General features: G+C 53.4%; 2 protein-coding genes across 6 annotated transcripts; both read left to right on the top strand.

Moving 5' to 3' along the window:
* Nucleotides 1-4,416: 4,416 nt before the first annotated feature.
* Ebi3 (Epstein-Barr virus induced 3) lies at nucleotides 4,417-9,155 on the top strand. Of its 2 annotated transcripts, XM_075942683.1 has the most exons (5): nucleotides 4,425-4,700; nucleotides 5,505-5,628; nucleotides 5,896-6,074; nucleotides 8,041-8,195; nucleotides 8,413-9,155. In XM_075942683.1, exons 1-5 carry the CDS (start codon nucleotides 4,634-4,636, stop codon nucleotides 8,578-8,580), a joined length of 693 nt encoding a protein of 230 aa, XP_075798798.1. In that variant the 5' UTR covers nucleotides 4,425-4,633; the 3' UTR covers nucleotides 8,581-9,155. The 2 variants fall into 2 exon arrangements, with proteins under 2 accessions (XP_075798799.1, XP_075798798.1); XM_075942684.1 differs by lacking the exons at nucleotides 8,041-8,195; nucleotides 8,413-9,155 and adding an exon at nucleotides 7,197-8,034 and having other exon boundaries at nucleotides 4,417-4,700.
* Nucleotides 9,156-9,247: 92 nt separating this feature from the next.
* On the top strand, nucleotides 9,248-21,132 carry Yju2 (YJU2 splicing factor homolog). 4 transcript variants are annotated; one of them, XM_075942680.1, is made up of 9 exons: nucleotides 9,248-9,613; nucleotides 10,327-10,550; nucleotides 12,114-12,214; nucleotides 13,572-13,716; nucleotides 16,049-16,183; nucleotides 16,311-16,492; nucleotides 16,979-17,099; nucleotides 18,481-18,607; nucleotides 19,354-21,132. In XM_075942680.1, the coding sequence occupies exons 2-9, from the start codon at nucleotides 10,527-10,529 to the stop codon at nucleotides 19,458-19,460; spliced, it is 942 nt and encodes a 313-aa protein (XP_075798795.1). In that variant the 5' UTR covers nucleotides 9,248-9,613; nucleotides 10,327-10,526; the 3' UTR covers nucleotides 19,461-21,132. The 4 variants fall into 4 exon arrangements, with proteins under 4 accessions (XP_075798795.1, XP_075798794.1, XP_075798797.1 ...); XM_075942679.1 differs by having other exon boundaries at nucleotides 9,248-9,819; XM_075942682.1 differs by having other exon boundaries at nucleotides 9,264-9,404; nucleotides 10,373-10,550.
* The last annotated feature ends 969 nt before the right edge of the window (nucleotides 21,133-22,101 follow it).

Raw genomic sequence — 22,101 nt, 5'->3', positions numbered from 1 at the left:
CGGGTTCCGAGCTCCTCCCGCGCTCTTCACAGCGGGTCACAGCCCAACATACGGAACACTAGAATCTCCCTCAGCCCTGGAGCCGCCGGAGCCTAAAGCATGGAGGACCGGAAGTACTCGCCCCCATTCTGATTTGCAGTCCATCTAGAGGCCGTCATTCCTAAGTGACAAGGATCTCCCTTAGCGACAGCGTGCAGTGAAGAGACGCCTCACTGTCGTTCCCAACTGTCTCAGGCCGGCAGAGAACTGGCATTGTATCAGAACTTGCACCTGGACAGCAAAGTCGTCCCTAAACGTTTCCTGCACTCAGTAGGCAATTCTCTATCTGTGCACAGGGTCTCTAGCATATGAAGATCACTAAACAATGTGCCGTGGAGCGATTCCCCTGCCTCACAGCTAAAAGAGCTTCCAGTCCACCCAGGTCAAATACAAATCACCTCATTGATGTTCACCGGGCACCAGCAATTTTAATAAAGCACACCTAGGAGTGCTTATTAAGTTGGGGGCTCACACCTCTCTCGGCTGCACACTGCTATCCAAAACACAATTTTCCAGTTTTCTTTGGTGGCACTGGCCCATCATGCTGGCATTTGGGAGGTGGAGACAGGACATGGAAAGGCTAAGTCAGCTTGGTCTATGACCTAAAACACAGAAATTAGGGACCCCAAAGGGGCGATGTCCAGAGTGACGACCTGTGATAAGAAGATAAAGATAGAAAGTTATGGAGTGGTAGATACTGTGTAAGCTGGTGGCTCATGCCAAGCAAGTTTATTAAATACAACTCTGGTACACTTTCTGCAGTAGGGAATCAACCAGGGTCAGCAGAAACCTAATTCAGCAATGCTGGTAAGAAGACCACAGCTTACCTCAGGCTGAACACATGGTAGTCTTGAGACTACAACCACAGCCCCTCAGGCTAGAGTCTGGTTCCCTCAATCCCTTCCAGACAGTGGCTCAAATACCAGAACAGACTTTGCCCAACATACAGAACTAGTGTTCTCTTGGGCACTTTTATCAGGGGCCTCAGAAAAGGCCTTGGATTGAATTAACTCCCAAAAGGCCCACCTCCAACTTCAACAAACAAAAATATATAAAAATGGAACATTGGTTTTGTGGAAGAGTTGTATCCTGTGTCCTGCTTTCAGGTCTTCCACTGAAGCTTTTTGTTGTTTCTTTGGGGTTTGGGTTTGGATTGGTTTTTCAAGTCAGGGTTTCTCTGTGTAGTCCTGGCTGTCCTGGAACTCACTCTGTAGACCAGGCTGGACTCCAACTCAGAGATCCACCTGCCTCTGCCTCTAGAGTGCTGGGATTAAAGGTGTGTGCCACCACCATCCAGCCCACTGAAGTTTCTCCACACTAACACTTGAATGGCATGGTCAGTCTGGCATACGATATGATTTCTAGATCACACAATCTGTTTTCCCAGGACTACTCATTTGTACCTGAACTTGGAAAATGCTGATTATAGAACGGCTGGATGCTGGGGGCACAGAGGTGTAACAGGCTTTCTTTTGGACCACCAACCAGCTCCCAGATCATAACATAGAGACTTATTATTAGTTCTGAATGCTCGGCCTTATGTTTGTCCTACTAGCTCTTATAATTAATTTAACTTGTCAGGACTTTTTACCTTTCTTTCATCCTGTATGTCCCACCTTCACTGCTTCCTCAGTGGCTGGCTGGCCATGGGCATCTCCCTCTCTTCCTCCCTCCTCACTTCTCTCTCTTCTCTGGTTCTCTCAACTCTGCCTGTGTCCCCTACCAACTCACTGCAGGAACAAGGACACACATGACATTCTCAGTCAGATCCCGCAGATGCAGCACTTGCAGGCTCAGGGTTGCTGAGGACACAGCTCAGCAATTCAATCTCCATCCTTCACTTCTGCAAGCTGATGCCCCTGGGACAACCTTCCCCAGGTTCCAGGGTAATGAACTAGGGGCCCAGCTTGGAACTTTACTGTCTTAATCAAGGTTTCTATTGCTGCAACAAAACACCAACCAAAAAGCAACTTGGGGAGAAAAGGGTTTATTTAACTTACACTTCCAGATCATTTTCCATCATTGGAAGAAGTCAGGACAGAATGTAATGGATTAAACAAAAATGCTGCAGATCCCTGGTGGAGTCAGACAACAAACGTCTGGTCCCGAGAGCAGCCAGTCCCAGGCAGGGATGGCATAGCTCCCCAAGTGGCTGCAGTGGGCCACAAGTCCCAGACAGGAGGCCACATGGTGGGTGTGAAACCTCAATGGGGCAGCCAGTCTCACGAGGAGAGACAGACGAGTATGCCATGAGACCACACCACAGGTCTCCAAAGGTGGCTGGTCCCAACAGGAGCCACGAGGTGGGCGAGAGACAGACACATGGATTAGCACACCATGCAGAGTGAGGATGGATATTTACTTAATGGGTTATGGAAGGAAAGGGAAAGGGAAAAGGGAGAAGAGCAGAGAGGGCAAAGAAATAGAGAGAGACAGAGACAGAGAGACAGAGGGGGAAGGGGAGAAGTGAGAAGAATGTAGGGGAAATGGGGAGAAGCCTTTTTGGGGGAGAGACAGAAAAGGAAGGGACTCAGTCTGGAAGCTGAAGATCAGCTTGCCTTGACTGATGGAGGGGAGAGGGGCTTGTCTCTTAAAGGAACAGGACAGATCATTACACACGAACCAGGAACTCACACAAGGGAGGAACCTGGAGGCAAGAGCTGATGCAGAGGCCATGGAGGGTGCTACTTACTCCCATGGTTTGCTCAACCTGCTTTTTTTAAATTTTTTTTAAACAGGAATGTGTTCCTTAGAGAACCACTCTTCTTTCTATCTATCTATCTATCTATTTATTTATTTATTATGTATACAATATACTGTCTATGTGTATGCCTGAAGGCCAGAAGAGGGCACCAGACCTAATTACAGGTGGTTGTGAGCCACCATGTGGTTGCTGGGAATTGAACTCAGGACCTTTGGAAAAGCAGACAATGCTCTTAACCACTGAGCCATCTCTCCAGCTCCTCAACCTGCTTTCTTACAGGACTCCAGATCACCAGCCCAGGGATGGCATCATTCAGTGGATTGGATCCTCCCCCATTGATCACTAATTGAGAAAATATCTTACAGCTGGATCTCAATGAGGCATTTCCTCAACTGAAGCACCTTCCTCTATGATGACTTTAGCTTGTGTCAAGTTGACATACAAAGCCAGCCAGTCCAACTGACCCCCTGTCAACTTGACACAAATACATCACTATTAAGCCACAACCTTTCCTTTCTGATTCATCCCCAAGTTCTCACATTAAAAACATAAATAACTTGGGCCGAGCGGTGGTGGCCCACGCCTTTAATCCCAGCACTCAGGAAGCGAAGGCAGGTGGATCTCTGTGAATTCAAGGCCAGCCTGGTCTACAGAGTGAGTTCTAGGACAGGCTCCAAAGCTACAGAGAAACCTTGTCTAGAAAGAAAAAGAAAGAAAGAAAGAAAGAAAGAAAGAAAGAAAGAAAGAAAGAAAGAAAGAAAGAAAGAGAGAGAGAAAGAAAGAATTTAAAAAGCCAAAAAGCCAGGCTCCAAAGCTACAGAGTGTCTCAAACTGTCTCAAAAAAAAAAATCAAAACAAATAAATAGTGAATAAAAGGCCCAGGCTGGATTCTCCTGTTCTCCATTTTTTCAGAACTTTGTTCATCTTGGTGGGTTTTAATTTTATTTTTGTTTTCTTTGTTTTGTTGTTGTGGTAGTGGTGGTGGTGGTGGTGGTGTGTGTGTGTCTGTATCTGTGTGAATTGAATTCAGAACCCTATGCCCTAATCTTTTTTCATTTTAAGGTGGAGGTCTCCCTGTGTACCTCAGGCTAGAGTTAAAATCACACATATCCCCCTGTCTTAGCTCCCCACGAGCTGGGAATGATGGGTGACAATAGTCATGCCTTAATTTCCATTTTTCTTCATCACTTTCCAGCAAGGCCCCTGCTCCTGTCTCTCCCCATTTCTGGGCAAATCCCCTGAATCACCCAGAGACTCTGGGTTCTCTTGGTGCTGAAGATGGGGGTGTGGCCTGGAATTCCCGGGGACACCAGCTTGTCCTGGGGGTTTCCTTGGGTGTCCTGAACACTTCAGAATGTTCCCGGGCTAGGGACTACCTGGGGGTAGCAGCTGCTCCCTGTTGTCTGGGGCCTGACACAGTTTTGGGAAGATGTAGCTGGTAAGAGGGCCACCACTCCTGCACTGGGACCAGTCTCTGGGCCAGTGTCCCCTGTCTCTTTCGGTCCCTCTTTCTCTGTCTCTCTCCTCGTCTCTTAATCTCTGTTTCTCTGTGTCTCTCCCGCTCCCCTCCGCTACCAGCACGTACGTTCGCATCTGCCCTCTGCCTCATCCACCTTCCCGGGGCTTCCCCATCAGCAGGAAGTAAGGCCACCCAGTGACTTCTCCTTTTTGGGGCTCTCTCCCTGCCCCCACCTCAAGGCCTTTCACACTCACACACGGGGCAGTCGGTGAAAGAGTCTGGACTGTCACCATCGCCGCCGTCTCCTGCTCCGCTCCACACACTGGGCTACTGAGCTGCGCTGGGCAGATCCTCATCAGGACAAGGCTTCCAGGACAGGAACGGTCCTTTGTCCCTTCTCCGGCGAGTCTGGAGAATAGAACCACACAGGCATGTCCCGGCGGCTCCTCCTGTCACTTGCCCTCTGGGCTAGCTGCTCCCCCGGCAATGCAGGGACAGGTAGGTGGTCACACTGGGGACTAGGGCACCTGGGCCAAGGAGACTAGCCCTTCGCTTTCAGTCTTAGGTTATATCTGCAATCGGGTAGGATCTCACACCTACCAATACCAGTGGGACCTGTTCCCATTCCGCTATAGGGATAGGGAAACTGAGGCACAGAGAGGCAAAGCCTTGTTTACCCAGGCAGAGGAACCCTTGAGCTTAGAGGTTTGGGGAGATCAACAGTTAACTCTCAGCAACCCTCAAGTGTCACCTTTGTTACTCAAGTGTGGGTCTGAAACTCTCAGAGACGCTGGGCACGATAGTACACACCTGGCGCAGGGCACTCGCGAGGCTGAGGCAGGAAGCAGTGAAGTTCAAGGCCATTTGCAGTTACTAGTGAGTTAGAGGCGCCAGCCTAAAGCTGCAGAAGACCCGCCTTTAAAAAAAAGAAGAAGAAGGGGGGGGGCTGGACAGATGGCTCAGCGGTTAAGAGCACTGACTGCTATTCCAGAGGACAAGGGTTCAATTCCCAGCACCCACATGGCAGCTCACAACTGTCTGTAGATCCAGTTCCAGGGGTTCTGACACCTTCATATAAAACATAAAATAAAGTTAAATAAACTATAAGAAATTTTTTTTTAGAAAAGGAAGGAAGGAAGGACGAGAGAGAGAAAGGAAGGAGGAAACTCAGTTTTCTCCTCTAGAAAATGGGCTCTGTTGAGTCTCTGGGGGGTTGTAGTAGACGTAGGAGCTCATGCTTCCACACATGACAGAGACCTGCGAGGCTCCTGGAAGCTCACGTTCCTGTCTCTCCCGCCCTAGCTGCTCTGAGCCAGCCTAGGGTGCGATGCCACGCCTCTCGGTACCCTGTGGCCGTGGACTGCTCCTGGACGCCGTTGCGGGCTCCCAACTCCACCAGACCCACGTCCTTCATCGCCACTTACAGGTCAGAGCATGGAGAGGGGCCAGGACGACGAAGGGGAACTAACAGATTCCAATATTCCACTCCACTCAGGGTTGGAGGCAGCCTGGGATCCAAGGGAACCTGTCTCCAAAACAACAGAAGAAGTGTGGGATGTGGGTAATCTAGGGAGTTCTTCAGAACTCGGTGTCCCCCTGACCGTGTCCGGGTCCCACGGTCTGCTGTGCGTAGACCGGGACCCCGCGGACACCTAGATGCCCTTTGCGACTCCCCACGGTGCTTCCCACGCAGGCTCGGTGTGGCCACCCAGCAGCAGAGCCAGCCCTGCCTACAGTCCACCCCCGAGGCTACGTGCTGCACCATCCCCCACGTGCACCTGTTCTCCACGATGCCCTACGTGTTAAATGTCACTGCGCTTCATCCCAGCGGTGCCAGCAGCAGCCTTCTGGCCTTTGTGGCTGAGCGGATCAGTGAGTGTCTGTCCTTCCCACCTCTCCCAGTTCCCGCCCTCCACCATGCGCCCTCCCCACCCCCGCCGCCCCCCACGTCCTGCCAGGTACCTGCAACCTTCTCTACTCCAGCCTCACTGACTTTCTGTTGCCTCCCCAACACCCCAAACTCCATCCTATCCGAAGCGTTTGCATAGCTTCGTTGCTTGGCCTTCTTATGTCACTGCTTGGGCGTCAGCTTCTAGGTGAGGCCCCCCAAAAGCATATTACTAAACATAAGTGACAATTGCCATGAAGGGAGGACGAAAGCCGATGTGGTATACAAGGCTTTAATCCCAGAGGTAGGCCGATCTCTGAGAGTACGGGATAAATTGGAGTCAAGAACCCAACACCCTGATACTAACAAAAAAAGCAAAAAAAGGAAGGAAGGAAGGAAAGAAGGAAAAAAGGAAAGAAGGAAGAAAGGCCGGGCAGTGGTGGTGCATGCCTTAAATCCCAGCACTCAAGAGGCAGAGGCAGGGGGACCCTCTATGAGTTCAAGACCAACCCAGTCTACAGAATGAGTTCCAGGACTGGCTCCATAGCTGAGAAACCCTGTCTGTTTCAGAGAAGGTCAGTGAAAGGCTACTCCACCCTCAAAGGATTAAACATGGAGTCTCCACTCCCAAATATTTGCTCAACAAAAATAAAAATGTTCATCCCTACAAATCCTTGACAACCTTATGCACGGCATCCAGAAGGGGGCAGCCCATGCCACGTGTCCTCCTGTGGATGGATGGATGGATGGATGGATGGATGGATGGATGGATGGATGATGGATGGATGGTGGATGGGTGGGTGGATGGATGGATGGATGATGGATGGATGGTGGGTGGATGGATGGATGGATGGATGGGTGGATGGATGGGTGGATAGATAGGTGGTGGATGGATGGGTGGATGGATGGGTGGATGGGTGGATGGATGGATGGATGGATAGGTGGTGATGGGTGGATGGATGGATGGATGGATGGATGGATGGATGGATGGATAGGTGGTGGTGGGTGGATGGATGGATGGATGGATGGATGGGTGGTGGTGGGTGGATGGATGGATGGATGGATGGATGGATGGATGGACAGACACACAATATCCATCTACACAGGGGAACACCACTCAGCCCTGGAGAATGAGGCTCTGGAGCCAACTACAGTGAGGAGGGACCTTGAGGACACAGCGCTCAGTGAGCAACCCAGACACAAACCGCACAGCGTGGGCTCCAGAACAGGGGGATCCAGAGACAGATCTGTGGGTGCTGAAGGCAGGGGAGGGGTAGAGAGATGGCTTATGGGTGTAGAACTTGTGTTGGCATGAAGCAGCGTTCTGGGGGCAGGCAGAGAAATGGTAACACTCTCCGATATCCTCCAGCTCAGTTCTGTGAGAATAGTGTCTTGGGAAAGCCCTTCAGCCCACTTGGGACTTACACTCTGAAACTCTCTCTTTGTCTGTCATGACTTCTGTCAGCAGGGCCAACGGTGATTCAACAAATGCTTGCTCCTTGCAAGATGGGTGAATGAATGCATGACTGACATGATTGCATAATGGACAGATGACTTAATGAATGAGGGAATGAATGAACGCATGAATGATACAGTGAATGAGGGAAGGACTTAATGAGTGAGGAAATGAATACCTGAATGACCTAATGGTCTAATCAAAGCATGAATGAATGTACAAATGGATAAGTGAAGAAACTAATGGATTCAATGAATGAATGACAGTGGACGAGTTAATGAATCGATGAATACATCTGCACGTGAACCAAGCAATAAGTAAGTGTGAGTGAGCAGGTGGTTAAGCAAGCTAAGGAATTAGTGAAGGTCTGAATGAACAAGTGAAGGAACGAACTGATGGGATGAATGGGCTCTAAAGGCGCGAGCCAGCGTGTGAATGAATGAAGGAGGAAACCAGTGGAGCCGCTTCTGACCCCGCCCCCCCGCTCCCCGCAGTCAAGCCCGACCCCCCGGAAGGCGTGCGTCTGCGCAAAGCGGGGCAGCTGCTGCAGGTGCTCTGGCATCCCCCTGCCTCCTGGCCCTTCCCGAACATCTTCTCTCTCAAGTACCGCGTCCGCTACCGGCGCCACGGTGCCTCTCACTTCCGCCAGGTGAGAGGGGGTTTGGGAGAGGGTGAGACAGGGTTCCCCTGGACATCCTCCAGTCTCCACCTCCTGCCTCTCTGTAGGAGCGCAGAGATCACGTGACTCTGCAGCTGGTTTACAAGAGTTCTGGGGTTTCGAACTCACCGCCAGCGCTTTACCCAGGTTTACCCCAGCTCCCAGTACAGCGCCGTCCTACCCACCGCCTCGTCCTCGCTCCCTGCAGGTGGGACCCATTGAAGCCACGACCTTCACCTTCAGGGCCGCGAAGACCCACGCCAAGTACTGTGTCCAGGTGTCAGCCCAGGATCTCACGGACTATGGGAAACCAAGTGACTGGAGCCTCCCTGGGCAAGCAGAGGGGATGCCCCAGAAATCCTTGAAGAGGGACTAGGTCTTTGATAGCAGACCCTAATGTCGTCTACTTCAAAGTGTCTGGGTGGCCTGGCATGGCCTGGGTTCGAGTCCTAACTTTGCACGTGCCGAGATCCTCGGCGCATTGACTTGACCTCTCCGGACATCAATTTCCAAATCTGTGGGGATGTTATTTCTCCTTACATCAGTTCCGTGCTTTGTAAACTGTAAATGTGATTTGATTAGATATTTTGATTAAATAAGAATTATTAGCCTGGCAATGGTGGCGCACACCTTTAATCCAAGCACTTGGAAGGCAGAGGTCAATATGAGTTCGAGGTCAATCTGGTCTATAGAGCAAGTTCCGGACAGCCAGGGCTACACAGAGAAACCCTGTCTCGAAAAACCCCAAAACAAAACAAAATCATTATTATTATTATGGGGAATGTAGGAGTTCGAGACAGGACTTCTTCATGTAGGCCTGGCTGTCCTAGACCAGGCTGGCCTCGAACTCACAGACATCTTCCTGTCTCTGCCTCCCGAGGGCTGAGATTAAAGACATACGCCACCACCGCCTGACAAGAATTATTAAAACTGTCCATTTTTTAAATTTAAGTATTTTAATTTCATTTCTAAATATGTGTATGTGGGGAGTACGGCAGTGCCCACAGCGGTCAGAAGAGGGCGCCAGAGCACTGAGCCTCCTCTCCAGCCGCTTGTCCGCTGAGTGAGCAACGTGAATGTCTGTGTTTGTCTACAACCCCAAAACAAGGGCTTCATGACGAAAAGAAGCTGATGTGGCTCAAGGTTCAGGAGCCTTGGAGGACACAGCACTGTGCTAGCTCCAAGAAGAAATTTCACGTGGTACAATGTCTAAAGGTGGAAGGGTCGGGGAGCGCGCGGGTGAGAGAAAGAGAGCGGATAAAGCTAGGTGTAAGGTCCGGGTTCCTATCATCGGCGCTGAAAAAGAACAAGCACACCATAGCACTTGTTTTCCCAACTGGGAGCCAAACAGGATGCAGCCCGGCCTTGTCGAAATGAGGACAGAGGGAAAGAACGGTGGGGAGCTAAAGGTCAGCCTGGAAACTCTGTCCCAAGAAGAATAAGGAAGAAAAGGAGTAGGAGGGCTGGGGGCGTGGTTCAGGGGGCTGCCCCTGCCTAGGATCCCAGGTGAGGAGATTGCCATCGTTTTGCACAAATAATAACTAAGCAAACGCCTTTAACCCTAGCACTCGGGAGGCAGAGTCAGCTGGATTACTGAGATTTCAAGGACAGCCTGGTGAGTGTCTGTCTCACAAGAGAGAGAAAAAAAGAGAGAAAAAACACAAACCAACAACAGCAAAACAATAAAAATCAAGCAGGCCACTGATTTCCAGCTACTCAAGAGATTTGCAGGAAGACTGTTGCAAACTTAAGGCCCTCTGGACATTTTAGGGAGAGGCTGGGTAGTAAGTGACTCAGTGGTAGAGTGACTGCCAGGCTTGTGCAAAGAGGAAGGGAGGAAAGGAGTGAGGGAGGAAGGAAAGAAGAAAGGAGGGAAGGAAGAAATAAACAGAACGAGGAGGTAGCACAGCCTTTAATCCCAGCACTCGGGAGGCAGAGGCAGTCGGATCTCTGTGAGTTCCTGACCAGCCAGGGCTACACGGTGAGACCCAGAATCAAATACAAACAACATCAATAGAGCAGATACGCGGAACAAAACTTTATTGACTCTTTCCAGCGTGGCGCACACGCACACACGCGAGCCAGATGCTCCCGGAACTTTTATTTACTGCCTCACCTACAGGCACTCAGGAAAGGAACAAAAGCGCACACGGGCCCTTGATCGACAGGTACCACAGCCAATGAGAACGCTAAAACCTCTGACCTACGTAAGTAAGCCAGCCGAGGAAGTGACGTCAAGAGAACTGCGGCGCCTGGCCGAATAAACTCCGAAGGGGCCGAAGAACATTGCTCCTTCGCTTGCTCGACGAACAGGAAGCGAATATGTCGGAACGGAAAGTGCTAAACGTAAGTGCTCGGAGTCTAGATGGCTCTGCCGCCAGTGGGACGTCCGAGGACTGCGGGAGAGGCTCACTTCCTTCCGGCTAGTTCCTTCAGGAATCCCCCCACCAACGGCTTTCCGTGGGGCGGAGCCTCCCAAGCTTTGCCAATCGCATTACTCAGGAGCGGTGTTAGCGTTTGTTTCCCTTCCGGTTTAGAAGACGTCAATCATCCCCAGGCGAGCTAAGCCTGGGTCACTTTATCCGATGGGTTTTCCACGGGTTGCTTTTTCCGGACCGTTAGGGGTGGTGCTCTTGGTGGCCTCAGTTCGTCCCAGTTTCTGTTAAGCGAATATCAGACAGCTCTTGGCCGCGTTTTCTACTCTAGTTTCAGTGGCTGAGACACAAGGACTCAAGTTTCCTCTCTTCAAAAACTTTTACTTTCCATTTTCCTGGAATTTTGTGTTTGAGTAAGGGCCTCACTCTGTAGCCCAGAGTGGCCTCCTGTTCAACCCACCTGCCTGAGCCTCCCGATTGCTGAGGTAGAGGCGTATACCCCTGCGCTGGGCTGTATATGTTTTTAAAAGATGTGTTTTTATCTTTTGCCTACATGTCTGTCTGTGCACTACGGGCGTGCGTGCAGCGCCTAGCCTGACTGGGCTGGGATGACTGGCAAACACTACCACCAGGCCCGAGTCCTCCTGAACTCTTGGCAAAGCTCCCTTCAAGCAAGGGAGACAACTCCCTCCCCCATGGGCCTGGCTGCCAGCAGGTCTGGTGTCCAAAGCAGACTGCCTCCTTGCTGGTGGTTCACACAGTTTTGGACTTTTGGTTTTTTGAGACAGAGTTTCTCTGTGCAACAGCCCTAGCTGTCCTGGAACTCATTCTGTAGACCAGGCTGGCCTCAAACCCACAGAGATCCACCTGCCTTTGCCTCCTGAGTGCTGGAATTAAAGGCATGCGCCACCACCGCCGCCTGGCCTCTTTTTTACTTTTTTTACAGGGGAGTTTGTCATTCTCCACCCCTGTCTCCCACTGGCAGGTGCTGGGATGGCAGGTGTGGGCATTAGCATGCTCTTGATAACTCAGAGTGGCTGTGCCTGTGTGTCTCACCCCAGCCTCCCAAGTACACAGACAAGAAATCACTGACCAGGTTTTACCCTGAGATGGTGTCTGAGAGCCGGTGTGGTTCCCTAGTCCAAACTAGACCATCATCGGCAATGCCTGATTTATATTGGGTCCCTGTTATCTCATGAGCATCTAGAGTCCTATGTGCTGGGCAGAAGGAGTCCACCCCCACTGCAAATCATTAGCCTCTAGAACCTTCCCTGCAAGGCATGTCACAGCTCTGGGGAGCAACATTCTCACACCCTGTGATTTGTCTGAAAAGAAGGTTCTGGAAGCTTGTACGTTCCTCTCTTCTCATGGCTGTTCTTCAAATGGCCCATATCTGGGAAGGCACGAGCAGAATGAATCCTGGGCAGATCCCTAAACTGGGATATGGTGGGTCCCCTGACGTGGCTCCCAGACCTCCTTTCCACCCACATGGGCCCTGAGTACTGGAAAACCCCATCACTCCCTTCCCCTGCAGAAATACTACCCACCTGACTTCGACCCGTCAAAGATCCCGAAACTCAAGCTACCCAAGGACCGGCAGTACGTGGTTCGACTGATGGCCCCCTTCAACATGAGGTGAATCCCCGGGGGTGTGAGGCCAGGGCTGGAGTCTGTGGAGAAACAGCAAACATCCTCATGGGGTCCCCATCCACCCATCAGAAGGCCTCACTGGACAGTCAGTGACACCTGGCCCCTCCAGTGACAGCCCTCTTCCTGCCCCAGGGTCTTTGAGCAGCCATGGTCTCTGCAGTTCTCATGTCAATGGCTCCTGTCCTCCTCATCCCAGACAGGCTGCCAACCTTCCCCTGCTTTCCTGGTTCTTCCAGCTCGGAATCAAACAACCTTCAAACTTGACTTTGTGTGAGACCCATACTCCCAGTAGTCACACCATCATGGTCACTGAGGACAGAGCAGCTGCCGTGTTAGCTGGCTGATCGTAGATCCTCCTCTTTCCTTCATCTCCGCCTGTCCTAGTTACCTTGAACGTGGGGACTCGTTGGTTTGTGTGGTTTTGGTTTTTTGTTTTGTTTCATTTTTGGAGACAGGGTTTCTCTGTGTCGCTTTGGAACCTGTCTTGGAACTTGCTCTGTAGACCAGGCTGGCCTCAAACTCACAGAGATCCTCCTGCCTCTGCCTCCCAAGTGCTGGGATTAAAGGCCTGCACTGCCACCACCAGCACCACCCAGCAAACACATGAACTCTTAGAAAAGAAAGAGTTTAATTGGCACTCACAGTTTCAGAGGCTTAGTCCATCATCGTGGGGACTTGGTGGCAGGCCTGGCAGGATGTGCTGAAGAAGTAGTTGGAAGCCACATCCTAATCCACAGGCAGAGAGAAACACTGGGCCTGCCATGGACTTTTGAAACCTCACATCCCAACCCCAGTGACATACTTCCCCCAACAAGGCTATACCTCCTAATCCTTCTGATCCTCCTAATCCTTCTGATCCTTCCAATCCTTCCAAGTAGTGCCACTCCCTGGTGACTAAGCCTTCCAATGTGTGACATTCAAACCACCACATCCCTCCAGCAAGCAGTTATCAGGCACCTGCTGTTGATCAGGATGTGCCCAGCCTCGTGATGCTCACAGGCTAGTGGGGAGTGGAAATGATGCCCTCCTCTGGTAGCTACACGAGGACACATGAGGCAGGGCAGGTGGCCTGCCTGCTGGACAGTCAGGGGTTGTTAGAATCTCAGTCCGTGGGATCTGCCCAACAAAGGCCCTGGCGTAGGACCAAGCCAGAGGTGTTTGTCAGCACGGCAGGAAGGAAAGAAGGTCAGGGCACAGGATCCTGCTGTTCCCTCTTTGTTCAGAGTCTCAGAAGCCCCACACACCCAGACACTGCAGTCCTCCCTGCCCGTGGAGGTGCTTGTGCTGCAGTCAGGTGCTGGAGCAGAGTGCAGAGACACTCACACACCTGCTCTGGCCGCAGGTGTAAGACATGTGGAGAATACATCTACAAGGGGAAGAAGTTCAATGCACGCAAGGAGACCGTCCAGAACGAGGCCTATCTGGGCCTGCCTATCTTCCGCTTCTATATCAAGTGCACGCGCTGTTTGGCCGAGATCACCTTCAAGGTAGGGGCTCCCTTCACTCGTGCACCTTTCTCTCTGAGGACTCCCCACATAGGTGCAGATGGAAGGTGCTTGCAGCAGGACCACACACAGACAACCCTGCCCGCCTGCGTGTGCGGATGTGGGGTCGGGTGCACAGGTGAGGACTGTGGGGTCACACTGTGCAGATGTGGGGTCAGGTGCACAGGTGAGGACTGTGGGGTCACACTGTGCAGATGTGGGGTCAGGTGCACAGGTGACGACTGTGGGGTCACACTGTGCAGATGTGGGGTCAGGTGCACAGGTGAGGACTGTGGGGTCACACTGTGCAGATGTGGGGTCGGGTGCACAGGTGAGGACTGTGGGGTCACACTGTGCGGATGTGGGGTCGGGTGCACAGGTGAGGACTGTGGGGTCACACTGTGCGGATGTGGGGTCGGGTGCACAGGTGAGGACTGTGGGGTCACACTGTGCAGATGTGGGGTCGGGTGCACAGGTGAGGACTGTGGGGTCACACTGTGCGGATGTGGGGTCGGGTGCACAGGTGAGGACTGTGGGGTCACACTGTGCGGATGTGGGGTCGGGTGCACAGGTGAGGACTGTGGGGTCACACTGTGCGGATGTGGGGTCGGGTGCACAGGTGAGGACTGTGGGGTCACACTGTGCGGATGTGGGGTCGGGTGCACAGGTGAGGACTGTGGGGTCACACTGTGCAGATGTGGGGTCGGGTGCACAGGTGAGGACTGTGGGGTCACACTGTGCAGATGTGGGGTCGGGTGCACAGGTGAGGACTATGGGGTCACACTGTGTGGATGTGGGGTCGGGTGCACAGGTGAGGACTGTGGGGTCACACTGTGCAGATGTGGGGTCTGGTGCACAGGTGAGGACTGTGGGGTCAGGTGCACAGGTGAGGACTGTGGGGTCACACTGTGCAGATGTGGGGTCGGGTGCACAGGTGAGGACTGTGGGGTCACACTGTGCAGATGTGGGGTCAGGTGCACAGGTGAGGACTGTGGGGTCACACTGTGTGGATGTGGGGTCGGGTGCACAGGTGAGGACTGTGGGGTCACACTGTGCAGATGTGGGGTCAGGTGCACAGGTGAGGACTGTGGGGTCACACTGTGTGGATGTGGGGTCGGGTGCACAGGTGAGGACTGTGGGGTCACACTGTGCAGATGTGGGGTCGGGTGCACAGGTGAGGACTGTGGGGTCACACTGTGCAGATGTGGGGTCGGGTGCACAGGTGAGGACTGTGGGGTCACACTGTGCAGATGTGGGGTCTGGTGCACAGGTGAGGACTGTGGGGTCAGGTGCACAGGTGAGGACTGTGGGGTCACACTGTGCAGATGTGGGGTCGGGTGCACAGGTGAGGACTGTGGGGTCACACTGTGTGGATGTGGGGTCGGGTGCACAGGTAAGGACTGTGGGGTCACACTGTGCTGGGCTTCGTTTGTTTAGTCTCCTGTAGTCAGAGTGACCGTGGTCCTCCTGCCTCCACCTCTGGTGCCAGGATGACAGGCGTGTGCTGCCACATCTGTCTAAAAATCATGATTTTCCTTTGTTTTTTGGAATGGAAGCCAGGGCTTCACAGGCACTCAACAAAAACCTGGGAATTCAGGCAAAGACAGGAGAAGGGAAATTCCCTTCTCTGGTCTACACCAGTAGAGGCCATAGGTTTGTTTGGTTAGTGTTGTTTTTTTCACTGTAAGCTTTTTCCTGTGAGTTCAAAAAAAAGAGATTTAATCAAAGTGAACAAAACAAGCTTGAATAAGTTACATTTTTATTTCACACGTGTTTATGTCTGGAATGTCTGTGTGTCTGGTGACCTAAAAGGCCAGAAGGGGCATCGGGTGCCCTGGGACTGGGGTTACAGGTGATGATGGGCAGGGAACTGAACCCGGGTCCTCTGCAGGAGCAACCGGTGCTCTAACCCTTGAGCCATCCCGTCATACCCTTGTTTTTTGAGTGAAGTCCTCAGCTGCCCAGGCTAACCTCATTCACATCATAGCTCCTTGCATCCACCCCCCGAGAAGGGTGCACACATTAGCTTGTCTGTGTCGTTCATAAGCAGGAAGATAAAGCCAGATGTGTGCACAGCCAGGAGGCCTGAAGGTGCAGAGAGCACAGACGGAGGGGGCAAAGTAACTGGGACCTGAGGGGATGGAAGCCCACTCCTGCAGTCAGGTGATCTGTGTTATGGTCACGAATATCCCAGAGGGTCTGGGCTTTAGGGAGAAGGACACACCCACCGAAGGAGTAAGCGAAGAAAAGTGGCTGGCAGAGGGAGAAATACACACAGGAAGGCAGGCACCACCTGCAGCCATTGGCGATTTTGTCCCCTCCCCCCACCTTACAGACAGACCCTGAGAACACGGACTACACCATGGAGCATGGCGCCACACGCAACTTCCAGGCCGAGAAGCTCCTGGAGGAGGAGGAAAAGCGTGTGCAGAAGGAGCGCGAGGATGAGGAGCTGAACAACCCCATGAAGGTGCGTCCGTGCTGCAGGCCTCCACCCTGTGCCCCACCCCACCCCTCTTACACCCCTTCCTATACCCCTCCCCCCATTACATCCCTGTCCTTTCCTCATAATCCCTCGCCTGCCCGTGCGCCCCCAGGTCCTAGAGAACCGCACCAAAGACTCAAAGCTGGAGATGGAGGTGCTGGAAAACCTGCAGGAGCTGAAGGACCTGAACCAGCGGCAGGCACACGTGGACTTTGAGGCCATGCTGCTGCAGCACCGCCTGTCGCAGGAACAGTGGCGACAGCAGCAGGAGGAAGAAGATGAGCGTGAGACTGCGTGAGCGGCCAGGGCCCTTCTGGATCCTTCTATGGCTGCCCCTTCTCTCCCCTCAGCCCAGAGCCCCCTCCTGCCCAGTCCCCTCAGGATCCAGTGTTGCATGACCATCACTGGCTTTTTGTGTCGGTCCCATGGCTGTGGGTTTGTTGTTTGAGACAGGGTCTTATGTAGTCCAGGCTGGCCTCAAAATTACTAAGTAGCCAAGGATGGCCTTGAACTTCTGATCCTCCATCGTCCACCTCCCCAGAGCCGGGGTGGTAGGCGTGTGCCTCTTCGCCCAGCTCTTATATGCTTACTTATTTTGTAGTGCTGGGTTTGGACCTCGAGCCTCCCATGTGCCAGTCAAGCCCTCAGCCCCTGGGCCACTGTCTTCAAAATTGTTAGCATGGCCCCTGCTCCCATTCCTTACCCTCTGAGAGCAGGACGAGAAGCAGAGACCCCTGGGGGCCGTCCCTGCAGCATGTTCTCACTGTGTTCATCCTATAGGGCCTTGCTGGAGGAGGCTCGCCACCGCAGGCTTCTGGAGGATTCCGACTCAGAAGACGAAGCTCCGCCTTCCCGACCACGGGCAGCAGCAAAACCCAACCCCACAGCCATCCTGGACGAGGTGAGCAGGACCAGAGTGTGGGGGTGGGTGCCCAGGCTAAGCAGCCACAGGGAAGCCATGGGCAGCGGCGCTGTTCCTAACAGGACAGACAGCCCACAGCGTGGTTCCAGTGCTCTGTGTCCTGCTGCTGAGCCTGAGGAAACAGTCCACCAAGGCAGAGAGAATTGAGTGCCTGCCCCACAAGCACAAGACCGGGGTTTAGCCCAGTGCCATGCTGAAAGCCAGGTGCTCTGGTCGTGGTGAGCACACTTTTAATCCCAGCACTTGGGAGCAGAGGCAGGTGGCTCTCTCACGTCTGAGGTCAGTCTGGCTATATAGCAAGAGCCTGTTTCAAAATGTAAAGCCAGATGTAGGCCTTCAGGCCTGGGATCTGGCACCAGGAGGCCGAGGCAGGAAGTCCTGGGTTGTACCACGTGGGATCTGCCAAGTCACTGAGAGACCCTGCCTCAGAAACCGTGGTGGGGATCAACTGATGAAGACAGGTGTCGGCCTCTGGCTCCCACACGTGGGCACACGGTGAACAACACAAAAGCCCACAGAACCAAGATCCGGCTCACTGAAGGAAGAAGGGGTGTCCCTACTTCCCATCCAGGTCCTGGGAACATTCTGAACTTTGCAGCAGCTGCAGCCTTAGCTGTTGTAGGTTCTAGGGCCTTCTAGCCTCTCGCAGCTGCATCCAGATGTGAGTGCCAGTGCACACACTCAGCCTTTAGGTCCGCAGATAGCCTCCCTCCCACCCTTTGTGACAGCTGTGATACTGGGCCGCTGACTCCCAGGATTCTCTTGTCTCGGTTACAGCCATGTGCTGCTCTGCCTAGCTCTTGGTGGTACTGGAGACTTGAACTCGGGTCTTCATTCTTCAGGCAGGCGTGCTAACTGGCCCTCTTCCCATGTGGAATCCAGACTTGCTCTGGTTCTGTTTTGTTTTTCTTTGAAGTGGGGGTCACACTCCACAGCCCAACCTGACCTCAAATCCACAGTCCTCCTGCTTCAGCCACCATGGGCTAGGGTGACAGGCCTGCCTGCATGTGGTCCCTCACGTCCTCACACCCCCAGAGCCCTGGAGCAGTGGCACACACCTGTCATGGCAGCACATGGGGAAGCCAAGGCCAGCTTGGATTGCAGGTTGAGCACCTACTATGTGCCAGGAGTTATTGGTGGCATTAGAGGATAGTGGTCAAAAACTAATTGTGAAGTGTGGATAGGGGTGGGTAGGCATTCATAGGATGAGAATGACCAGCAGGTGAGAAGTCCTCAGATGCCTCCCTGGACCTTGGGAGCCAGAGAGGAATTTAGAGCTGCAGCAGACTCGATGTGCGCACTGGCTCCAGAGAGCGATGTCAGGGAGGTCAGGGGTGACAGATGTGCATGGTCCCCACAGGCACTGAAGGCCAAGAGGAAGGCAGAGGCAGTGGGCAGCAGGGCACAGCTGGCCGGATTGGTGGTGCCAAAGAAGATGAAGGCGGAAGCCAACGGGGGCTCAGAGCAGGTCCAGATGCCTGCCGTGGGTAAGTCTCCATCACCAGCCCTGGCTGGCAGCAGTGTGCCTGGCACTGTCTAGAAGCTTCATAGGGTGGGTGAGGTGAGGCCAGTGGCCCGAGGACTAGGGCTCGATGGGCAGAGGATCAGGGGTTCAGGGTCAACCTCAACTACATAGCGAATTTAAGGCCAATCTGGGCTACATGAGACCCGGTCTCAAAAAAGAAGGAGTAAGGCGGTGCTGGCCATGCCTTTAATCCTAATACTCAGGAAGCAGCGATGGGCGGAGCTCTGAGTCTGAGGCCAGCCTCGCTACAGAGCGAGTTCCAGGACAGCCAGGGCAACACAGAGAAACCCTGTCTCAAACAAAAAAGATAAAAGGAGCAAAGGCCTGGAATCGAAGTCACATGATAGCTAAATTCTCCACGTGGCTGGTTAGTGTCAAGGGATACCAGGTAGCTGTAGACAGGGTGCTGCCCGCATAACCTGCAGCTTCAGGTCCTTTCTGTGGTTTGGATAATTCACTGTATATAGAGAGCGCCCTGCTTGGGGTTGGCATGTCTTTGACACAGTTGTCACTGCCAGATCCTAAAGCTCAGAGAGGGTCACCCACTGCCTGAAGCCACACAGCAGGTCAGGTGTTGGAGGCCACTGACCTTGTGTCATGTGGACACTCAACTGCTCTCTGGCCCAGTGTAGGATTGGGGTGACGGGTCCTCTAACCTGGGCACACTCCCCTGCCCTGCATCACTGGACTGATCTGTCCTCCTCATAGGTGCTCCCAAGAGCAGGAAGACAGCCAACCTTGCACCCCAGACACCCGGGGCCTCCTCCCTGAGCCAGCTGGGTGCATATGGGGACAGCGAGGACAGTGACAGCTGAGCCCCTACAGCAACATCACAGACCCAAGAAACCAGAGGAGGAGATGGGATCAATGAAGGCACCCTCAGCAAGTTCCTCATGACCGTGTCTGTCGTGAATCCCAGCAGGGTGTGGAGAGGCAATGTCCCTTAGTACCAGGTGTCCCAGGACAAACAGCCTGGCCCACTCTCTCAGTCCTTGAGTTATAGGGAGCCTGTTTGCCCCATCCCTTCCTACCACAGATCTGAACACTATCTGACAGGGGACAGGTGGCAGGGTCCCTGGGGACTCCCAACAAGGCCTGGGACTCTACCTGCAACACAATACTGTGTGATAAAGAAAATCAATTGACAGCCATGTGGACCAGCGAAAGACCCTGCCCGACAGTCTAACCAGAGCTAACACTCACCTGGGATTTAGGCCACAGCCAGCCTGGGCCTGGACCCCAGCCCGTTTCTGTCATTCAGAATTTGACGGTACATGAGTCTGTGTTCTGTAGGAAAACTGCTGAGCCTGAGTCTGTCATTTAGAACACAGTGAGCCTGGATGGGGTGGCAGTGGAGAGACAGGCGTGTGTAGCCCAGGCTTGCCTTCACCTCTCCAGGCTGGGATGAGAGATGTGAACCAAGTTGATCTTAACCCTGAAATGTTCGTGGTGGAGTCTGCTTTTCCCTGACGTTCTTCCTTCTCACACCCATGTCCTCATGCCCCACCCCCAAGAACAGAGACACATCAGTGGCACCCTGGGGTCTGGTTGGAACCCTCCCACTCCACCCCCACCCTGGCTTCCCCAGCTCTGCAGCTGTCATCATGTACTCTATCAGCTCCCTGGGGGTCCCTGGCAACAGGAGCCACAAGGATAGTGCTGACCCCACCACCTGTCCTTGCAGCTTAGACATTAGCTGGACCAGCCCACTCGTGGCCCTCTGCCAGCCTGCTGGTCACCAACGTGGCCCCTGTGCTGGGACACATGGACTGCATGCTAGGGGGTTAGGACACACTACAGTCTGATCTGTGAGGCCTTTTTGCCCCAGACACCATTGTTCCTACAGCAGACTGGAACACTGGGGAGCAGCTGGACCTCCCCCAGACTGGGAACCTTGAAAATCAGTGACTTGCATCTTCCTCAGGCTATGGCCCAGGGAAGCACTGTACTTCACCTGACTGGGGACCACTGAAGGCGGAGCCACACCTGCCTCAGGCTGTGTGCATGCCCCACAGTAGACAGCACCTCCAGATGGGAGGCTACTCAGGGCAAGTTCTGCATCTGCCATCAGACTGCACGAGGCAAGACCTGCCTCCGCAGGGTCCCCTACAAACACATTCATGGCTCCTTGGGTCTCTGTAGACTAAAGGCATTGGCCACTAGACTCACTGTGAACCAGTGTACCTCCCCTCCTGTCCCCGTGACTTGTCACACTTCTTCCCAGATTTGAGGTACAGTCGGGGAGGCCCCACTTCAAGCACTGTTGTGTGCCTGCCACATGATGGTCAGTCACACAGCTGCATCACATGTCACCAACTGCCGGCATGTGGGAATAGTGGGAGGACCAGACCGCGAAGTCCACTGTGAGACTCCAGAACAAGCTGATGCAGAGACAGGATGGATTCATGGAAACTGGCAGGGACATGGGGGTGGAATATTCTAGAACTAGAGTGCAGCAGGTTCTATGGCTTTTCTGATACACTGTTCAACCCACTCGTGCGTCATCGTATTTTCATTTCTGTTTTTGAGTTTAAGGTGCTTGATGTGGGACAAGCCCCCCCCCCCAGTGTTGGGCCAGCGCTCCCCTGTTAGCCGCCACCCCCTAGCCCTGGGGTTGTACTTCTTAAAGGGGCAGCGATAGGGCATGTGAACTACAGTCAGACCAATGGAGCACTCGGGTACTGTCCATGCCCATTTTACAAGTCATCCAACAGGATGTATCAGGATGGCTGTCATAACCCCATTCCTTCATTGGAAAGTCAAGTCCCGGCTCTTTTCTCTGTTTCCCCCACCACCACAACACATCTGCCCGCTCCCCTCTGGGAGACTCCGAGGCGAGGGGAAGTCAAGCGCCGCCGTTTGGTTCCGCCTCGGGGCTCCTGATTGCCATTCCTGCCACGGCGCAGTTACCTACCTGCCCTCCGTGTGGCGGACGAAGCTCACGTGTGATGCGCTCGGCTGCAGCCGCCCATGCCAACAGGACGATTATCCGCGCTCTGGGGACTCTGGGGCTGAGATAGGAGCTGCCGGTGGTCAGCAGACACTGCAGACTCTGGAAGCTGTGCTCGCTCTAAGCCTCAGTTTCCCCAATGGAAAGCAGAGCTCACATTGGAGGAGAGGATGAACGCTCATCCTGTGAGGGACCAGTGCCACCCTTGAGACGTCCAAATATAAACTGACGGCTGGGTGGCCTGAGTAACACCCCATAACCATAGCCTCTCTTTCTCCAACCTGAACATCTCAGTGGGTAGGGCGCTTGTCTAGCATGCACGAAGCCCCAAGTGTCATCCCTAGCACTTAGGAAGCTGAGGCAGGAGGACCAGGTCATCCTTTGTTGCAAATGAGTTGGAGGACAGCTTGGGCAACATGAGCCCCTCAGCAGTAACTCTTCTGTCAATGCTTTCTGCACCATTTACCATTTGGAGAGCCTAAGGAACATAGACTGGTGGCCATGGC

Source organism: Microtus pennsylvanicus, chromosome 12 (assembly GCF_037038515.1).
Source record: "Microtus pennsylvanicus isolate mMicPen1 chromosome 12, mMicPen1.hap1, whole genome shotgun sequence".
Lineage (NCBI taxonomy): Eukaryota > Metazoa > Chordata > Mammalia > Rodentia > Cricetidae > Microtus > Microtus pennsylvanicus.
Note: the sequence above shows the minus strand (reverse complement) of the source record. Positions and strands in the feature narration are given on the sequence as shown.